Source organism: Capra hircus, chromosome 11 (assembly GCF_001704415.2).
Source record: "Capra hircus breed San Clemente chromosome 11, ASM170441v1, whole genome shotgun sequence".
In the NCBI taxonomy this organism is placed as follows: Eukaryota; Metazoa; Chordata; class Mammalia; order Artiodactyla; family Bovidae; genus Capra; species Capra hircus.
The window spans coordinates 14045500-14068027 of NC_030818.1; the positions used below are offsets into that span (position 1 = coordinate 14045500).

Sequence of the window (22528 nt, forward strand, 5' to 3'; positions counted from 1 at the left end):
CATTGGCTTTGTTTTCTATGCACATATTTCTAAAAAACTGTTTTCAATATGTTCAAACATATTCGATTTTCTATCAGGTCTCATCTTTTTGAAGACATTGTTTCTGGAGTCTTCTGACCAACTTTGATTTAAATTGGCTGCCCCAGGCGTCTGTGGTGGTGCTTCCCTGGTGGCTCAGATGGTAAAGAGTTTGCTTGCAGTTCAGGAGACCTGGGTTTGAGACCTGGGTTTGATCCCTGCATTGGGAAGATCCCGTGGAGAAGCAAATGGCAACCCACTCCAGTATTCTTGCCTTGAGAACTCCAAGGACAAAAGAGCCTGGCGTGCTACAGTCTGATGTCTATTCAGCTGTCACTCACGGGTTTTCCCCTCACATTCATCCCAATGATTCCTTCTGCCTCTCTCCACATTGCACTTCCTCTTTCTAGATTCCATGTCTTCCCCTTTCTTAGTTTTACACCTTCATATTATTGGAGTACAACCTTCAATATCTTTCCAAAAAGACTATATAAAGAGGTACATTTTTGAGAACTTGCGTGTCTGAAATGTCTTTATTCTGCTTTCACTTTTAATTCATGATTTGGCTATATATAGAATTCCAGGTTGGAAATAAATTTCTCGTTTACCCTCAGCATTTTGAAAGCATTAGCTCGCCAGTATTGAGAAATCTAATCAACACCTTTCCAATTCTTAGAATGAGTCCTGGTTTTGTCCTCCCTGGAAACTGTGAAATCTCCTTTGTCCCCAGGTTTTTGAAATTTCACAATAATGTAAATTAGCATAAGTCTATTTTCTTTTTTTAATTTTGAAAAATATTTTAAAATTTTATTTATTTACTTTATTGGAGGATAATTACTTTATAATATTGTGATGGTTTTTGTTATACATCAATATGAATCGGTCAAACTGATGCAACCATTATGGAGAACAGTATGAAGATTCCTTAAAAATCTAGGAATAGAACTACCATAAGTCTATTTTCCTTTATTGTGCTGGTTCCTGGATGGGCTCTCTTTAGTCTCAAAATGTATGCCCATCAGTTTGGGAAAATTTCTTAAATTCCTTCTTAACAGTTTTCCTCCTCGCTCTTTTTTCTATTCTTTCTTTCTGAAGCTTCTATTATTTGGCTCTCCTGGATGGGTCCTCCGATTTTCTTGTATTTTCTCTACTATTTTCCCCATTGTTTCCTCCTTTTTAAGAGAGTATCTCCAGTTTCTTTCAACCCTTCCACTTTCACAGTATTAATTCACAAGCCTTCATTTTTATTCTTGGACTGCTCAATTTTAATAGCATTCTGTTCTTTCTTTAAAGTGTAATGACTCATCTCTTTGATGAGCTAAGAGATAGCTTTTATTTGTTTGTTTCATTTTGGCTTTAGTTTGCTTCCCCATTTATAGTCTCTTTCCCACAGGTTGCTTTTTAGTCTTAGTCATCCTGGATGATTTTTATGTGTCTCAATTCCATTTTTTGCTTTTCCTTAGTACTTTGTCAGTTGTACTTATATTTCATTTTGTCTTTTATTATCTGTCTCCACCATATTGTAACCTTCTTGCGGGTGGAAACAGTGTTATATTCTTTATGTCACCACCCTAGGGGTTCAATAAATGTTTGCTGGATTGAATTTTAACACTTGTAAAATCTTTGGGGATAAGCCCTGTATCTTTCTCAACCTGATTTTCCTATAACATCAAGAAGCAAGTTTTATAGTTAGTAAGACTACTAGCAATGTTTTCTTTTCCGAACAGTTTCTTATCCTAGATCTGAAGTATAAAGTTTCCAAATTGAGCCAATTAGAGAAGCCCTTAGCATGTCCAAAGTGGGAATAATAGAGAACTTCCGTTTTTCTGAAATTTCTTTTTTGCAGGAATCTAGGCAATGGCAACCCACTCCAGTACTCTTGCCTGGAAAATCCCATGGACAGAGGATCCTGGTAGGCTGCAGTCCATGGGATCGTGAAGAGTCAGGCACAACTGAGCGACTTCACTTTCACTTTTCACTTTCATGCATTGGAGAAGGAACTGGCAACCCACTCCAGTGTTCTTGCCTGGAGAATCCCAGGGAAAGAGGAGCCTAGTGGGCTGCTGTCTGTGGGGTCGCACAGAGTCGGACACGACTGAAGTGACTCAGCAGCAGCAGCAGCAGCATACATATATAACTAATATAGTTATAAAGTTAAGATTTAAAAAACTTAAAGATAGTACCATCAAGGTAACTTTGTTAATCTTCAAAATGACAAAAATCTGTGTCATATGAGAAGACTCAAAGCAGCATTGTCCATAAAAACTAAGAGTTGAAACAGCCCAATTATCCATCTACTGGTGAATGGGAAACAAAATATGGTCCTTTCATACAATGGAATATTCTTCATCAATAAAAGGGAATAAAGGAATGATCCATGCTATAACATGGACCTCCCAGTCACCCCAGGATGCAGGGGCAGGTCTGACATACACCGTGAGAGAGGTCCTGGCTGTTCCCGGCATTGCTGTAGTGATCCACCTCCAGAGCCACAATCTTCCCTGTCTTCATGAAGCCAACCTGGTAAAAAGGAGAGTGAGCTCTCAATAGTTTCCTTCCTTTGTCTGTCTCTAACCATCTCCTCCCCTTAAGCTACCTGGAAAAAAAAAAAAAACAGAAAGAATAAGACATCACACCATGAAATAAAGGAGAACTTCAGAGATCTGCAGACTTCACAGGTAAAGAAGAAAGAACTAACATCTCCCACTGATGGACCCTTCTCCCTGCACTCATCCTTCTTCCTCTCTGCTCCTGGCTTCGGTTCTACCAGCAGAAGTGAGGAGGTAGAAAAGAGACCATTGGTCATGACAGGTCAGGGAGGGGAATGTTGGGAAAAGAAACTAGGAGAGAAACCAGAGACCCCCCTCATAGCTTTTGGGCAGCAGACAGCAAAAGTTACACTTTGCACAGGCATGAACATGCTTTCACATCCCCAGCCTCGTGTGCACTAGCCAAACAAACCCTGACAGGCCATTTCATGAACAAGGAACCTGAAACCTCCAAAGACGGAGTTACTTGCTTGAAGCCCATAAGAATTTGGGAATGAGCAAACAGTTTCTTTTGGTAAGTTAAGTCATGGAATGAAGTCAGAAGAGGCCAAAGAGGAGCTCTTCAAAGCCAGCTTGTGCAGACAGAAGGCTCCCAGGATTATAGCACATTAACATTAGATCACTTTGCAGAATGGCTTTACCCCAGGTCTGCTGATAAATCATGTTTGAGCCTGAGTGGACAAAGAAAAGATTTGGACCACAGCAATTTAACAGAAGTTGTGTATAGCAACCTGGGGCATCTCCTGGGGGCTGGCCTGCATTACCTTCCTATGTTGCTGTTGGCTGATTTGAATTTCTCTTCTTGCTATTTCTTCTTTGAACTTCATAGGTTATCATGACAAAAGTTAGAGTATATCCCAGGATCCCTGAGTCTTCATACCGTTTCCTAAGCGGATGACACTGCCCACCCAGCACAACCCCTGACATCTAGAACCTTGTATCTGGCCAAGAAGGGGTGTCTGCCACCAGTTATCAGCATATCCTCATCACGATCCAGCATGCAGCGCACTGGGTGTCCAGTCCTAGGGGAGACACCAGAGGGTGAGAAATCTCTACAACAACCGAGCCCGGTGAGTCTCAGGAATAAAAACTGCAGGGAAGCCTTCTTTCTCCACCAGGGCACTGTGCTGGACAAGGTAGAGGTATATGGGTGTGGGTTATGGGATGTGGGCTGTGTCCCATCACTCACAGCCAGATAAAGGAGATAAGACATGGACACAATGAGCCAGGTGATACTGCCTTCACCCCTATACTCAAGAGTTCTATAAACAGAGGGCTGTGCAAATTCCAAGCAAAAGCTATCTACTTTCCAACAAAGGAAACCCAGGAAGTCTTCCCAGCAGAGGCAGCCTTATTTTCCTCCCCAGAGCCCATTGGAACTCACTTGTATGCAGCCAGGGCCACAGCCACAGTTACTAGGGTGCTCCGGGTCTCCTTCCCTCCAAAGCCTCCTCCCATTCTCTTCACTCGGACCAAAATCCGGTTTACTGGAACCCCCAACATTTTTGCAACAAAGGACTGTGGGCAAAAGAATAAAATACTCCCAGTGAATGCATCACCAGGACTTTCTTCATGCTTGACCCAGAGCCTGCCTGACACGCAGAAGCCTAATTATTGCTGTGAATTCTGAAATTCCTTGATTTGAGAATCCCCCTCCTATCCCAGGGCACCCCTTGGGTAGTGGTGCCAGGGTCCAGCACACATCAATTACTGCACACTGAGTTCACATACTTGTTTGCTTGTTTTAATCAGAGGGGTGAGCAGCTGTTCACAGCATACTATCAGGGTCAAAACTCATTCCATTTAGCCAAGAACTGGTGGGTCATGAGGGTAAGACCAGTTGCCAAAAACACTGGCAACCACTGTCATGTTAACACACAATAGAGAAATGAGGACCAGCTGAGCCCCTGCAGATCATCTCGTGGTCCCCGTAGCTCTCATTAAGCTCAACTCCTTCATTTAACTGATGGGGAAACTGAGGTCAGATATGATCTGACCAAAGCAATACAGCACTGGAATGACAAAAGCTAACACCTTCTAGGCTCTATCCAAGTTTTAAAACTCATCTAAGCATTAAAACATCCATGCCAGGCCCTACTTTGTAGATGAGAAAGGTTATATAACAAGTTCAGTCAAACCAGCTTGTTGGAGACAGGGCCTGGCTTCAGACTACCACCCTCACGTCCCCTCCTGGACCAGCCCACATCTCCCTCTCCCCTGGCCCCTTGTTGACCTGCTGTACTCCTACCTGGGTTTTCATGGGATTCTGTGTGGATGCAAAGAGCTCCATCTCCCCTGCCTCGCCTTTCGGGACAGCAATGGTGCAGTGAGTCTCCAGGTAGAAGTGCTCTTGGCCACCAATGTACAGCTCACCTGGGGAAGCAACAACACTCCCCGCAGTGAACCCAGTGCTGCAGAGGTAGTGAGTTTGCTTACGGAGAGAATGTACTTGTCCAGGGCCCCGGACAATACCAACAGTCCACAGGGAATCTTTCAGTTCCCTAACCAGGATGGGCAAGAGTCTCAAAGTCTAAGCCATCTGGCAGCCAAACCCCAACAAAGAAACCAGGACAACACTGAAATATGTCAGGTGTGAAGCTTTCATCTCACTGCAGTCAGTGGAAATCAAAGATTTTTAAACTAGCATTGTAAACTTTTTAAAAAAATAGAAAAGGAGTTAATGAATGTGATTGAGAAGCTGAAAATAAACTGCATCTTCCAGAGCTGAGGCTGTCAGGCCAATTGGAGAGCTGACTTACTAGTTACAGCAATGCACAGAAACCAATGTAAGAAACAAACCCCAAAGGGGTCTGATCAGTAGCCTTGCCCTAGGATGTGCACTCTAGACCTAATTGCACAGTGAGGGAGGGAGGAGGTGGGGAGAGAGAGCACTAGCTGTCAATGGGTGAGGACTGACTTCATGCAGATGGGGAGGACGAGGATTCTGTGCAGCTGGAAGCCTGGTGGACCCAAGGCTAGCCAGACATCTGTGATTCTTATCTTCTCTAAACAGTCTTCCAAATCCAACATGCCATCTCCAGAATCACTTAGGTATGTCCGGTCTAGAGACAGGAGAGTGGAGACTAAGATGCTGATGTTCCTTCTTTCCCAGCCGCCTGTCTAGTATTTTTTACAAACATCAGAGAGACTTTTCTGTTAAGAAATGTCAGGAAATCACTTCCTTGCTGCAGGGCTCAGGTACATCTCTTAAATTTCACTCAGAAACCAGGGCCACCCCATTCCCACCGTTGCATGGTGCAGCCGTACCTGAAACCACATTATCTGCTTCTGAAAACCCCTTCTTGAGGTCTCCTTTCTCAATCTTCAGCTCAGATCCATAAAAGGAATTATTTTTTATAGCATCCTGAGGATTAAAAAGAAATTTCAATGACTTGACTTTAAAGGATGGAAGGTGAGTTTAAGGGGCTAGGGAAAAGAAGCTCTTGAATGATTACTTCTTTCTCCTCGCGTAAGTCACACAGGCATCTCTATCAGTATTTTATGCAGACTAAAAGTAAGCTCAGTTGTAACCCAGGGTGTCCTGTTTCTCTGTTTCCTCAGATATAGACACACAACCCTGGTTCTTGGGGAAAAGCAAAGAACCTCTCAAGAAACCAGTTGAAACTGGAAATGAAGAACTCAGTTCGGCCGTTGGTGGACTGAGTCTAGGATCACGATGGGGGAGGATTCACAGGATTACATAATCACAGGACTGGAGATTTAAAAGCCTGTCTGGGAAAATCCCACCTGCACCTCACATCTCCTCTAGAGGATCTTAATAAAGGTGCCCCCAGGAACAGGAAGCGTTCCCCTCTCCAGCCAGCCCATCCCCCAGTTACCTCAATCGTGATAATGGCAGGAAGATCCTCGTAGGTGACTTTCACCCCATGGGCAGCTCTCTGTGCATGTTCTGGGGTGTCAGCGACCACAGCACCAATGATGTGCCCAACGCAAGTCACCTAGGAGCAGGGTCAGACCATTAAAGAACATAACACAGTCCTCATGAAGCTAATTATTTTTGATTGCTCAAAACAACAAGGGAAGTCCCGCCCCCATAGTTTTCTAAGGAACATTTAAGGAATGTCCTGGGACCATTTCATGTTCTTATCCTACTACTGGGGGCTACGTGCTTCTTCCTAAGTGTTTAGAATGAGCAGAATTGGAATAGGACTTGGAGATAACCAGTCTCAGAATGGCAAACCTGCATTTCCAGGGCCAATTCTGAGTGCAACCTGTTGAGAAGCTGCTCAGGATAAAGCATGGTGATTGATTAGTGATGTTTGCCACAAGCAGCAGAAGGAAAGCAAGGCACCATGAAGTGTATCTGTCCACTCAGATCCACACAACACCTTTGTTCTTCATATGAAGAGATGGAAACGAAGACAGCAAGATCTAAATTGGCTCATTACTGGACCATAACTAAGTCTTAATCTCTGACTTGTAGTATTATTTTCTTTCTACCACTCCACTCTTTTTTATCTTCTCTTTCTCAGATTTATACCAAAAGTTTCTCAAAGGCAGCAATCATGTCCCATAGTTCATCTAGATGCCCCAAAGCAGTAGTTCTCAAATACTGGTTCTTAGTCATGATAGTCTGTAAGCCAGTTTTTTTTTTTGGTTGTTAGATTTATAAACTAATTAATAATTATTATTTTATTTTCATTGAATGAATTCAGTTTCTATTTTAAAATCTTTATGTATCTCCTTCAGGGATGTTTCCCAACATCATCCCCAAAATTAACAACAACAAAATATTGTCCAGCTCATCACTTTGGAATATAATATTTCTTAACAATAGGAACCAATATTTAACATGTCTGTCTCTCATAATTACCTCTTTAGGACTCAATTAAGCTCTTGACTTAGCTGGTTAGCATAGAGGATGTCCAACCTGGACAACTCTCACCAACGATAATTATGGTTTTAAGGCTCTTGAAGTTTGTAAAGCAATTTATCTTCTATCAAACACTCTCCTTTAGTTCTAATGACTCAGGGTTGTAGTTTTGAATTCTCTTCTTCATGTTTACCTCAGTAATCAGTTGAATTTGTCCTTAAGCAACACCTACTCACTGTCAACTTGCAACATTTGATCTGTACTGGAATTATAAAATGACTATCTGAGAACTATCCTATAAGTATACAGGTTTTTGTAGCACCTGCCTTGAATGCTTAATTTTTTTTTGGCAGAACTCCATGTATGGTTGAAATCAATAGTTAAACTCTCATGTAAGTGAATTATCAGTTCACATAGTAGTGGTAGTATAATTGTAATTTTTATTCTGTTTACTTTCTGTTTAATGTATACATCAATGTATACAATACATTCTGCTTAATGTATTTTTATTTCCTTTTAATAAAGGAGCTTGATATTGTACCCTAAGAACCTGATTTTCAGTTAAAATACAGTCACCAGCCTTTTTTTAATGCCACTCTGGCATGGAGTCATCCTACCATGTCTGATATTAAAAGCAGCAGCTATCGATTAAATAAGTTAAGTACATCTTAAGTTAACAGTGCTACCAGGCTTATCTCTCCCTTTACTGATTGTCCCAAATACTGCCCAATTGGATGATGGCCACAATATGTGCAAATGCATAATCTTTTCAAGATTAGGAGTCTGAAGAAATGAACACAAATTAAAGCTTAGATACTCATTCCGCTGACTTCATATTTTTTTTTTTTAAATCCAAGATATACCTTATCCTTCGCAAACACTGTCTCATCATTAAAAAGTCCAGTTTCATTACTGCCAGGAATATCATCAGCAGAGAGAAAGCAAACAAATCCTGGCACTTTCTGAGCTTCTGAAACATCAATGGACCTGCAAAAAGGAGTGTGAGGAGTCAGGAAGGAAAACTGAAGTGAAAGACCTGTCACCTGAGAAAGTGCCAAACTATGCCACACCTCAACCTTGTGTATCAGTTATTTATTCCCAAAAGATTGTATAGTAGAGAAAATCTCTGAAATACCTTCAACTGTATTTTGATACCTTATAAATCTTGCTCCTTGTAGTTCCCCATCCAATAGCATCCATCCCTTTGCAGGAATAACAGATACTATCATCTATAAGAGAGATCTATATCCTTGAAAGGTCCACTGATAGAATTCAAGGATCCATGAACTTAAATGGGAAAACATTTTCCTCTTAAAAAAAAGATGACCCATTAACCAATCAGATAACCTTATCTTCTTTTGGACAGGGTTTCCTTCACCCTAATTCTTCCCCTTTCTCCCTCCTATCCTATCCTATTTGGCAAATGCTGCTTAAATACTTACCATTGTGGAGGCCATGAGCTGAGTGCTAGGGGGGATATAAGATGAATAGGACAAGTCTGTCCCCATAGGCCCTGTTCTGGTCTCCACGTACAAGGGAACCAAACAGCATTTACTCAGGAGAGCTCCAACTAACACCCACATCATAGTTAATAACCATCCAGAATCAGCACGTTAGGGCTCTTGCTATACCACTCAGTTTCCTTACCTGGAATATGGGGATAATATTAGGACCTGCCTATAGGGCTGTGGAGAGGAATAGATAAAGCATTATGTATAAAATGCTTAAACCAGGCTGCAGCAAATATTGTGTGATATGAGTATCTATTCTTATTATTATCATCATCATCTTAGAGGTGGCAATTCTTGCCATTTGGGCTTTCAAAGTTTAATAAACAAGTACAAGTGACTGTTTTCTGTTGGGTCCTTTGTGGACACTATCATTTTAAATATGCTATTATACATGGGGAAAAAGAGAGCTTTTCAAGAGCTTGGCTTGACAAGGCCAAGGTCAGTTTGCTAGGCACTGGAACAGAAAGTCAATGCCAGCCGTGCTAAGGCCTCCTTCTTCCCTTTAGTGCTGACTCAAGTTTTCCTGAGGATTTGTACTGAAGTTTAGCTCAATATCCACAGTGCTGATTTAAGAAAGGTCTTTCAGCAGCTCCTCATCACTTTTTGGGCCAAGTGTAACATCCCTGGTCAGCACCCCTAAGGCTTTCCTGATCTGGGCCCTGACTATGTCTCTATTATCATCACCCCACCCTCCCAGGCACCACTGAGCCCCTCTTGTATCCTGCTCCTCTCCTGTCTGGGTTTAACACAGGTCGCTGTGCTCCTCTCTGGACCAGGAGGCCCTGGAGAAGGCTCATTGTTGTGGCACCTCCAGTGCCTGGCGGGTACTCTCAGAGCCCTCCTCCCCAAGTGTTTTCACTGCACGCACTTGATCTTGGCATGGGCCCGGGTGCTGGTGACCAGCCGGAGGAACAGCTCACTCTCGTAGCGAGGGATGTCGTCACAGTATACGGCCTCCCCAGAGGCTTGCATGGCAGCGGCCAGGTGGGGCAGGGGCCGGCCCACTGTGTCCTCCTTAGACTGACCCTTGGGCACCTCCTGGAACAACATGGTCACCGGATTCAGAGGACAGTGTTCCTCTATAGGCCCTGGGGAACTGTGGAGAGCTTCAGGCCAAAGCAAATGTGAGGAGTGAGAAGGCGGAGGCAGGAGAGCACAGGGGCAAGGAAACAGTAGGCAGGTAAGAAGTCACTTGAAGGGTGGTCACAGTATCACTGTACAGTCATCAGCAGCATCTGTGGGGGACTGGGTCCAGGACACCCCCCAGAGAACAAATCTACAGGTGCTCAAGTCCCTTCTATAATATGGTACAGGACAATTGGCCCTTTGTATCCATGGATTCCACATACACAGATGAGGGCTAACTGTATACAGGAACAAATAAAACAAGGAGCCTAAAGGTCCATTTGTTGAAGGTTGGGTAAATAAACTATGCTATGCTCACAGGATGAAAAATATACAATTGCTAAGAGATATTTTTGAAGAATTTTAATTAGAAGGAAATGCTCATGTTAAGTGTAAAAACAGGACATACACTATTGTATGTGTACATGTAATGATTCAAATCCTGTGGGAAAAACATGATAAAATGCAAATATGTCCATATATGCATAGGAAAAAAATGGAGAGAAGTACAGAAACATATTGGCTTCCCTGATAGTTTAGGTGGTAAAGGATCTGCCTGCAATGTAGGAGACTTGTATTCGATCCCTGCGTCAGGAAGATCCTCTAGAGAAGAGAATGGCAACCCACTCCAGTAATCTTGCCCAGAGAATCCCATGGACAGAGGAGCCCGGTGGACTACAGCCCATGGAGGTCACAAAGAGTTGGACCCAACTGAGCAACTAACTCTCTCACTGTCTCACACAAACATAATAATAATTTTCTCTTGGAGGTAAGGTTTGGTGTGATTTCTATTTTCTTCTTTATATTTTTCTATATTTTTCAAAATGTTCTAAAGTGTATTCAGTTTAAAATAAAATTTTGTTTAACGTGTTTTTTTCAAAGTAATAATCATGATGGCTAGTATTTATTTAGAGTTTACTATATACTGAGATTATCTGAGTTATTTACTTTTATTAACAAATTGAATCCTCAAAACTGTGCTGTGAAATAAGGACCCACCTTACCCACATCTGCAGCTTGGTATAATTATCTTGCCTAAGAGGAACAGAAAGAAAGTCACTTGTCCAAGTGTACACAGTTACATGATGGCAGAGTTTGGATTCAAGTCCTGGCAGTCAGGCCCAGAGTTCATGCTTTGGATTGTTACACTTGAGAGCAGAGGTCTACAAATTGTGGACAATGGCCAAATCTGGCCCACTTTCTGCTTTTATAAAGTTTTAGTGGTGCACAGTCATGCACATTCATTTATGTATTGCCTCTGGCACATTTTGTGCTACAGTGACGAAGTTGAGGAATTGTAGCAGAACCTATGTGGCCCACAAAATCTGAAAAGTTGATCCTTTACCTAGTGCCTCTCAAAAAACTGCTGTAGTCTTGAGACTACTGTAAAAATAAGACTGAAAACCAGAAGCAGGTGGCTTAAGTCCAAATCTTGAGAACACCAGAGAACTCCTGACTCCAGGGAACATTAATCGACAGGAGCTCATCAAATGCCTCCATACCTACACTGAAACCAAGCACCACCCAAGGGCCAACAAGTTCCAGAGCAAGACATACCATGCAAATTCTCTAGCAACACAGGAACACAGCCCTGAGTTTCAATATACAGGCTGCCAAAAGTCACTCCAAACCCATTGACATCTCATAACTCATTACTGGACACTTCATTGCACTCCAGAGAGAAGAAATCCAGCTCCACCCACTAGAACACCGACACAAGCTTCCTTAACCAGAAAACCTTGACAAGCCACCTGTACAACCCCACCCACAGTGAGGAACCTCCAGAATAAAGAGGAACCACAAACTGCCAGAATATGGAAAGGCCACCCCAAACTCAGCAATATAAACAAGATGAAGAGACAGAGGAATACCCAGCAGGTAAAGGAACAGGATAAAACAAACCAAAAAAAGAGAAGAATATGAATCTGACAGAGGAATACCCAGCAGGTAAAGGAACAGGATAAATGCCCACCAAACCAAACAAAAGAGGAAGAGATATGGAATCTACCTGAGAAAGAATTCCAAATAATGATAGTGAAAATGATCCAAAATCTTGAAATAAAAATTGAATCACAGATAAATAGCCTGGAGACAAGGATTGAGAAGAAGCAAGAAAGGTTTAACAAGGACCTAGAAGAAATTTAAAAAGAGTCAATATATAATGAATAATGCAATAAATGAGATCAAAACCACTCTGGAGGCAACAAATAGTAGAATAATGGAGGCAGAAATAGGATTAGTAAAGTAGAAGATAGAATGGTAGAAATAAATGAATCAGAGAGGAAAAAAGAAAAATGAATTAAAAGAAATGAGGACAATCTCAGAGACCTCCAGGACAATATTAAACACCCCAACATTTGAATCATAGGAGTCCCAGAAGAAGAAGACAAAAAGAAAGACCATGAGAAAATACTTGAGGAGATAATAGTTGAAAATTTCCCTAAAATGGGTAAGGAAATAATTACCTAAGTCCAAGAAATGCAGAGAGTTCCAAACAGGATAAACCCAAGGCAAAACACCTCAAGACACAAAGGTCAAACACAAGGAACAAATATTAAAAGCAGCAAGGGAAAAATAAATAATACACAAGGGGATTCCCATAAGGATAACAGCTGATCTTTCAATAGAAACTCTTCAGGCCAGGAGGGAATGGCAGGACCTACTTAAAGTGATGAAAGAAAATAACCTACAGCCCAGATTACTATACCCAGCAAGGATCTCATTCAAATATGAAGGAGAAATCAAAAGCTTTACAGACAAGCAAAAGCTGAGAGAATTCACCACCACCAAACCAGCTCTCCAACAAATGCTAAAGGAGCTTCACTAGACAGGAAACACAAAAAGGGTGTATAAACTCGAACCCAAATCAATAAAGTAAATGGCAACAGGATCATACTTATCAATAATTACCTTAAACATAAATGGGTTGAATGTCCCAACCAAAAGACAAAGACTGGATGAATGAATACAAAAACAAGACCCCTATATATGTTGTCTACAAGAGACCCACCTCAAAACACGGGACACATACAGACTGAAAGTGAAGGGCTGGAAAAAGATATTCCATGCAAATAAAAACCAAAAGAAAGCAGGAGTAGCAATACTCATATCATATAAAATAGACTTTAAAACAAAGGCTGTGAAAAGAGACAAAGAAGGACATTACATAATGATCAAAGGATCAATCCAAGAAGAAGATATAACAATTATAAATATATATGCACCCAACATAGGAGCACCACAATATGTAAGACAAATGCTAAGAAGTATGAAAGGGGGAATTAACAATAACACAATAATAGTGGGAGACTTTAATACCCCACTCACACCTATGGATAGATCAACTAAACAGAAAATTAACAAGGAAACACAAACTTTAAATGATATAATATAACAGCTAGACCTAATTGATATCTATAGGACATTTCACCCCAAAACAATGAATTTCACCTTTTTATCAAGTGCACACGGAACATTCTCCAGGATAGATCACATCCTGAGCCATAAAACTAGCCTTGGTAAATTCAAAAAAATTGAAATAATTTCAAGCATCTTTTCTGACCACAAGGCAGTAAGATTAGATCTCAATTACAGGAGAAAAACTATTAAAAATTTCAACATATGGAGGCCGAACAACATGCTGCTGAAAAACCAACAAATCACAAAAGAAATCAAAATATGCATAGAAATGAATGAAAATGAAAACACAACAACCCAAAACCTGTGGGACACTATAAAAGCAGTGCTAAGGGGAAAGTTCATAGTAATACAGGCATACCCCAAGAAACAAGAAAAAAGTCAAATAAATAACCTAACTCTACATCTAAAACAACTAGAAAAGGAAGAAATGAAGAACTCCAGGGTTAGTAGAAGGAAAGAAATCTTAAAAATTAGGGCAGAAATAAATGCAAAAGAAACAAAAGAGACCATAGCAAAAATCAACACAGCCAAAAGCCGGTTCTTTGAAAGGATAAATAAAATTGACAAACCATTAGCCAGACTCATCAAAAAACAAAGGGAGAAAAATCAAATCAATAAAATTAGAAATGAAAATGGAGAGATCACAATAGACAACACAGAAATACAAAGGATCATAAGAGACTACTATCAGCAATTATATGCTAGTAAAATGGACAACTTGGAAGAAATGGATAAATTCTTAGAAAAGTACAACTTTCCAAAACTGAGCCAGGAAGAAATAGAAAATCGTAACAGACCCATCACAAGCATGGAAATTGAAACTATAATCAGAAACCTTCCAGCAAACAAAAGCCCAAGTCCAGACGGCTTCACAGCTGAATTCTACCAAAATTTAGAGAAGAGCTAACACCTATCCTCCTCAAACTCTTCCAGAAAATTGCAGAGGAAGGTAAACTTCCAAACTCATTCTATTAGGCCACCATCACCCTAATACCAAAACCAGACAAAGATGCCACAAAAAAGAAAACTACAGGCCAATATCACTGATGAACATAGATGCAAAAATCCTTAACAAAATTCTAGCCATCAGAATCCAGCGACACATTAAAAAGATCATACACCATGACCAAACGGGCTTTATCCCAGGGATGCAAGGATTCTTTAATATCTGCAAATCAATCAATGTAATTCACCACATTAACAAATTGAAAAATAAAAGCCATATGATTATCTCAGTAGATGCAGAGAAAGCCTTTGACAAAGTTCAACATCCATTTATGACAAAAACTCTCCAGAAAGCAGGAATAGAAGGAACATACCTCAACATAATAAAAGCTATATATGACCAACCCACAGCAAACATTATCCTCAATGGTGAAAAATTGAAAGCATTTCCCCTAAAGTCAGGAACAAGACAAGGGTGCCCACTTTCACCACTACTATTCAACATAGTTTTGGAAGTTTTAGCCACAGCAATCAGAGCAGAAAAAGAAATAAAAGGAATCCAAATTGGAAAAGAAGAAGTAAAACTCTCACTGTTTGCAGATGACATGATCCTCTACATAAAAAACCCTAAAGACTCCACCAGAAAATTACTAGAGATAATCAATGAATATAGTAAAGTTGCAGGATATAAAATCAACACACAGAAATCCCTTGCATTCCTATACACTAATAATGAGAAAATAGAAAGAGAATTAAGGAAACAATTCCATTCACCATTGCAATGAAAAGAATAAAATACTTAGGAATATATCTACCTAAAGAAACTAAAGACCTACATATAGAAAACTATAAAACACTGATGAAAGAAATCAAAGAGGACACTAATAGATGGAGAAATATACCATGTTCATGGATTGGAAGAATCAATATAGTGAAAATGAGTATACTACCCAAAGCAATCTATAGATTCAATGCAATGCCTATCAAGCTACCAGCAGTATTTTTCACAGAGCTAGAACAAATAATTTCACAATTTGTATGGAAATACAAAAAACCTCGAATAGCCAAAGCAATCTTGAGAAAGAAGAATGGAACTGGAGGAATCAACTTGCCTGACTTCAGGCTCTACTACAAAGCCACAGTCATCAAGACAGTATGGTGCTGGCACAAAGATAGAAATATAGATCAATGGAACAAAATAGAAAGCACAGAGATAAATCCACACACCTACGGACACCTTATCTTTGATAAAGGAGGCAAGAATATATAATGGATTAAAGGCAATCTCTTAAACAAGTGGTGCTGGGAAAACTGGTCAACCACTTGTAAAAGAAAGAAACTAGAACACTTTCTAACACCATACACAAAAATAAACTCAAAATGGATTAAAGATCTAAATGTAAGACCAGAAACTATACAACTCCTCTAGGAGAATATAGGCAAAACACTCTCTGACATAAATCACAGCAGGATCCTCTATGACCCACCTCCCAGAATACTGGAAATAAAAGCAAAAATAAACAAATGGGACCTAATTAAACTTAAAAGCTTCTGCACAACAAAGGAAACTCTAAGCAAGGTGAAAAGACAGCCTTCTGAATGGGAGAAAATAATAGCAAATGAAGCAACTGACAAACAACTAATCTCAAAAATATACAAGCAGCTCCTGCAGCTCAATTCCAGAAAAATAAACGACCCAATCAAAAAATGGGCCAAAGAACTAAGCAGACATTTCTCCAAAGAAGACATACAGATGGCTAACAAACACATGAAAAGATGCTCAACATCACTCATTATCAGAGAAATGCAAATCAAAACCACAATGAGGTACCATTTCATGCCAGTCAGAATGGCTGCTATCCAAAAGTCTATAAGCAATAAATGCTGGAGAGGGTGTGGAGAAAAGGGAACCCTCTTACACTGTTGGTGGGAATGCAAACTAGTACAGCCGCTATGGGGAATAGTGTGGACATTCCTTAAAAAACTGGAAATAGAACTGCCTTATGACCCAGCAATCCCACTGCTGGGCATACACACTGAGGAAACCAGAATTAAAAGAGACACGTGTACGCCAATGTTCATTACAGCACTGTTTATAATAGCCAGGACATGGAAGCAACCTAGATGTCCATCAGCAGATGAATGGATAAGAAAGCTGTGGAACATATACATAATGGAATATTACTCAGCCATTAAAAAGAATATATTTGAATCAGTTCTAATGAAGTGGATGAAACTGGAGCCTATTATACTGAGTGAAGTAAGCCAGAAAGAAAAACACCAATACAGTATACTAACACATATATATATGGAATTTAGACAGGTGGTAACGATTACCCTGTATGCGAGACCAGACAGCAAAAGAGACACAGATGTATAGAACAGAGTTTTGGACTCTGTGGGAGAGGGAGACGGTGGGATGATTTGTGGGAATGTCATGGAAACATGTATAATATCATATGTGAAACGAATCGCCAGTCCAGGTTCGATACAGGATCCTTGGGGCTGGTGCATTGGGATGACCTGGAGGGATGGTATGGGGAGGGAGGTGGGAAGGGGGGTTTAGGATGGGGAACACTTGTATGCCTGTGGCAGATTCATGTTGATGTGTGGCAGAACCAATGCAATATTGTAAAGTAATTTGCCTCCAATTAAAATAAATAAATTTTAATTTTTAAAAATTACTGTTAATAGAAAAAAATTTTTTTAAATTTCTTTACTTGGCATGCTCAAGAGAATGCCTGGCTTTGCACATTAGCCCATGGAAGAACCAGAAAAAAACAAAATTGGAAAAAAAATAATTTAAGGAGTAGGTGAAGGTGAGAGTAAGTCCAAGAGAGAAATGAGGTGAGCAAGAGGGGAAATAGCTTCATTCACATTAATATAATTCCTGTTTCCTTCACTAGACATTTATGCACAATGGTAAGGAGCTTTAAGCACTGACACACAATGTAAATCAGTCACTCACCAATGGCCAGCATCATCTAAAGTGAAGTCACTCAGTTGTGTTCAACTCTTTGTGACCCCATGGACTATAGCCTACCAGGCTCCTCAGTCCATGGAATTTTCCAGGCAAAAGTACTGGAGTGGGTTGCCATTTCCTTCTCTGGGGGATCTTCCCAACCCAGGGGTTGAACCGGGGTCTCCCGCATTGCAGGCAGATGCTTTACTGTCTGAGCCACCAGGGAAGATGCAGGGCCCCTCATAATAGCCACATAAGGTATATACTCACTTGGAAGAGCTGGATGTTGGCTGGAGGGTCTTTCTGAAAGAGTAAAGTGGCGCTGGTGTAGGTGGGGTCCAGTTTACCACACTTCTGTGGAGACAAGGTGACAGGTGATCATGACTATCTCTATCACTGGTCCCCACCTTGGCTTTCCCCAAGTGGTAAACGTAACAACTTTCTCATCTCCTCATCTGCACCCCTTCTGATACTGGCTGGGTCTATCTCATCATTCTAACACGGGCTCTGTCAGCTTCTCTTCTCCAATCCCTGCACCCTATTTCCTCTGACACACCCAACCAAGGTTTCCCTCCTTCCTGCAATGATGTGTGCTGCTCTGTTGGGAATATCTTTCTCCCCCAGTCTTCCTGGAAAAGTCATTATTTTCCCCCTCAATTTTGTGGGAAACGTTTAATGTAGGGGAATTATTCATAATACTAATATAATCTCAACAAAATTCAGTGGCATGTGAGGCTCTGTATGCAGCATGATACCAAATCTGTTTAGAAAATAATATATCCAGATCAAAAGACAGGAAGATGATAGGTTTATAGGTGGACAGATGGAAGGGAGACAGAAAGAGAGAGACGGGGCAGACAAAAAGGATTACACACAGATTGGACAGATAAACATGGGGAAAAGATCAGAGGAATAAGCAAAAATACTAGCAGTGGTTTAATCTAAGATCTGAGAATAATTTTAAGTTTTTATACATTTTTGTATTTCTAAAGTTTTCCCCAAGTTTTTTACTTCCATAATCAGAAAAATTATTATAAATGTTTATAAAAGAGGTATCTCACTCTGCTCTCCCCACAGATGTGGAGGCTTTTCTCCTTTGTGCTCCCCCCTCCCAACTCCATCACCTCAGTAGTCACACCAGGCTGGCCTTTATTGATCCTATTCTCTCCCACACTTGGCCCCCACCATGTGCAGTACAATCTTATGACATAAAAAGTATAAAATAAATGCTTGCGGGCAAACCCACCTCAGGAGCTGGGCTCCACTTCAACTAACACCCTCTCCTGAATGCACAACAATCCCACCCAGCCTGGCTGCAGCAGCCCCACCTCACATTCTTATCACACTACATTCCCATTCAAAGTACATAATCACAGTTATATCAGCTACACTGCAGAAGGATCATCAGGTCTACCCACCCCCAGAGTTTACAGCTAATGCTTAGCAAGAGTGGTGACCTATTCAAGTTCTCATCTGAGGTAATGACACAGCCAGGACAAGAACCCACATCCCTGACTCCCAGCCCAGTGCTCTGTCTGTCAACCACCAAGTTAGCTCCCATCTCCATGTGACTCTCTAGGCCGGGTCCCTGGTCCCTACTCCTCTGTCCTTAGACGTCCAGAGGAGAGGAGCATTTACCACCTGGTCCACAGCCTGTTCCTACCTCAGTCAGCTTCCCAGATCCCGAAACACGAGTGCTACAGGAGCACACAAGTGCTCGGCCTTGCCAGGCTCCACACTCACATCTTCCGAGTCCTCTTTGCCCAGTTTCTTCAGTACCGTCAGGTAGAACTTGAAGAAGAAGCTGAGGGTGAGGGTGCGTCGGAATTCAACCATGCCTCCAGGGGCGTCTGGGGGTAAGGACAGTTCTTCCGCCAGGCCTGCACACACGTCCTGTAGCAGCTTCTCATTCCAGAACCTGCCAGAGAGCAGGTCATGGGACAGTGTTCCCAACCAGCTCTCAGAATCACTTGTGTGAGTGGAGTCATGAACCTCAGCTCAAAAATGTGACTCAGATACTTATAGTTATGTGACTTTACCTAGTGCTTCAGATAGTACAGAATCTGTGCAGAGCAGAGACCTGAATCTGATTCCTGGGTCAGGAAGATCTCCTGGAGAAGGCAATGGCAACCCACTCTAGTATTCTTGCCAGGAAAATTCCATAGACAGAGGAGCCTGGCAGGCTACAGTCCATGGGGTTGCAAAGAGTCAGACATGACTAAGCAACTTTCACTTTCACTTCACACAAATTACTTAACCTCCTTAAGGCTCCATTTCCTCTTCTTTAAGAATAAATACAATTTTCCAAAGACCACACATGAAAATAATAGTTAAATCTATTGAGTTCCTACAACACACTGAGCAATGTCTTAAGTGCTTCATATGAAACATTACTTCTAATGTAAGTTAAAAGATACAGTAGGGAAGATTTTTACACTCACTTTACCATGAGCAAACTGAGATATGGGAGAATTAAGTAACTTGACTTATATTACCCATCCGTTAAGTGTTCAAGCCAGGAATTGGAACCAAGGAGCCTAACTCCAAAGTTAAGCTTTATCTAGCCATACGGTTATTGTAAGGATTACATAGAACAGTGCCAGCAAAGTGCTTGGTACAATTGCTGCCATATGATAGCCTTAGTAACAGCAGTTGCTGTACTAATAGTGTAGCAGCAGTAACAGTAGTAGTAGCAACAGCAATAGTAGTAGCAGCAGTACTAGTACTAGTAATGCTAGCAGTGACAGAAGCATTAATAGTAGTAGTGGAAGCAATAGTAATAGCAGTAGAGGCAGAAGTAACAGTAGAAATAAGAGAAGCACCAGTAGTAACAGCAACAGTACAAGCAATCCTACCAGCAGGAGAAGGAACAGCAACAGCAATAGGGATACTTCTATTAGCAGTAATAGTGGCAGCTACAGTGCTAGTTGCAATAGTAATAGTTATTGTAGCAGTAAAGTAGCAGTAATAGCATCAATAATAGCTTCTGTAGCCGACATATCAGTAGCAGTAACACTAGGAGTAGCAACAATAATAGTATTAGCAGTAGAAGAGACAGCATAGTGGTAGCAACTGTAATAGCAGTAGCCGCAATAGTAGTATTAGTCATAGTAGTGATAGCAGTAGGAATAACAGTAATGATAATAGTAGAACAATAGTAACAGTAGTAGAAGAAATGAGATGAGCAGCACCAGCAGTAGTCATTGGAGTAATAAAAGCAGCAGCAGCAGTAGTAATAGTAGTTGTAGCTGTGCAAATAAGTAGTAATAGTACCAATAGTAGCAGCAGTAGCAGTCATGCTAACAGTAGTTCATCAGCAGCAACACTGCTAATAGTAATACCACTAGTGGCAGCTGTCATCATAGTAGTGGTAGCAGCTCTGGGAGCAGTAGTAATAGCAATAGTTGCAGCAATGGTAGCACTACTGGGAATCATAGTAGCAGGAGCAGCAGTAACGTTATTCCACTTTCAGCTCTTACTTCGACAGCTGCCTCCGCGTGGTCTTGAGGGCTGAAATGGTTCTGTCCGCCATTCCACCATAGCAGAGGGCTAGCTCCTTTACCTGCGTGCTTCCTGGCTGGAACAGGACTCTCATGCCGCAGGTCACCTTGGCTATGTCATCTTCTCTCCGGGAGGCCTGCTTGAATGCTGAGAAAAACTCATCCTAAAATTAACAGAAAAATACCTCTTTCCCACCTTGCTTTGCAAAGGCTGCAAACAATGAGTCTGAAGCAGGGAGGGTGAGGTGAAATCAGAAGACCATCACATAGCATCCAGGAGCTGGTGGTAGGGGTCAAAGGTAAGGACATAGCTACCACATTTTCAGGAGGATTTCCAGGTAACATTCCCAGAAACTGCGAAAGGGTCAGGATTTCTGCCCATTGGTCAGGAAAACAGGAAGTCCAAGGACACAGCCAGGCACTGTGCCAAAGCCTCTATCAACGTGACTGCCTCTCAAGCAGATACAATGAGATGCCAAAGGGTGTTGAAACCCAGTGTCAGCTTGGGGCCTCCATAGATGCCCTCCCTGACTTTTCTCTCCCACTAGTCTACTGGCTTCAGTTAGAATTCTCTTTTCCTGAAAGGAAGACTCACACTATGAAACAGTAGCTTTCTTTGTGCTTTGAGCGTACATTTCCCCTGGGTCCAAGCCAGCTCTGTCTTTGGAGATGGGAGGAGAGTGTGAGTCAGTTTCCAGGTAAAGACCCATCTGTGTCAGGTTCTGTGCAGTTTTGAACTGTCCCTGGCACCAAGTTCTGATGAACATCAGTGGTGGGAGGTTTAAGGGAAAGTGTATTGGAGAAACACACTGTTGAGGTCCAAAATGACCCCAGGTTTTTTCTGAAGAAGCCAAGGAGAGCCCTCCTGATGAGATTTCTGACGTCTAACATAGCACTGGGTCTATGAGCCCAGAGCTTGAACTTGGTTCTGGAACAGAGGTTCTAACCACTTCCAGGACTGTGCCGGCCCAAAGCAACATTTTCCCTAGGGTTCATGCAGGGTCGGGGTCAGGCCACCGGCTGTTCTTTCTTGAGAAAGACTTCCAAATTCTTGGTATGAAAATCTTTCATTTATGAAATGTTTTTTTGTTTATGTTTCTACCTGGGAGAATACAAACTGGACCGTATCCTCCTTCTTTCCCCATCTCACAAGTTTTTTTTAAAAAATCTATTGATCTGTGAAATACAAAAACTCTGGGAATCACTGTTCAAAATAGCCTATAAAGACAAGCTGGAAAACCACCACAGGGACATAACAGCCTTAACTTAATCAACATTCTCATTAAGGAGGTCAAAATCAGCAAGGGCAAACATGCCTTGTAACACTTGCTAGAGCACCAGCTGTGTAAACCCTTAATACTCTCCTTTACTGCTGGTTCCCGGCCTCTCCCAGATCACTCTTCTAAAGGCCCATGGAATGTGCAGGACAACCCCATGCCAGGTCAGGATACCACAGGCCCCAAGGAACACGAGCAAGGTGGTCAGAGGATCCCAGACCTGCCCCACCAGGCCAGAAAACCCTCCCGTGAGGCAGAAACCCATCCTAGTGAACCCAGGGCATGATCAGTGAAAAAGCACCTGTTGCTACTGCTGCTGCTAAGTCGCTCCAGTCATGCCCAACTCTGTGCGACCCCATAGCCGGCAGCCCACCAGGCTACCCCCTC

The 22528-nt window shown here is 41.6% G+C and overlaps 1 protein-coding gene across 3 annotated transcripts in view; it reads right to left on the bottom strand.

The window, feature by feature from the left end:
• The window catches only part of XDH (xanthine dehydrogenase), a 68297-nt gene that overhangs the window by 16088 nt on the left and 29681 nt on the right, over positions 1-22528 (bottom strand). For 2 of the 3 annotated variants that reach the window (XM_005686386.3, NM_001285624.1), the window contains 11 exon segments: positions 20844-21028; positions 19108-19282; positions 17635-17718; positions 9781-9950; positions 8265-8388; positions 6407-6526; positions 5835-5931; positions 4816-4940; positions 3952-4085; positions 3502-3589; positions 2452-2538 (listed from right to left, as the gene is read on the bottom strand). In XM_005686386.3, the coding sequence (XP_005686443.2) occupies positions 2452-2538; positions 3502-3589; positions 3952-4085; positions 4816-4940; positions 5835-5931; positions 6407-6526; positions 8265-8388; positions 9781-9950; positions 17635-17718; positions 19108-19282; positions 20844-21028 (1389 nt within the window). 3 annotated transcript variants of the gene reach the window in all.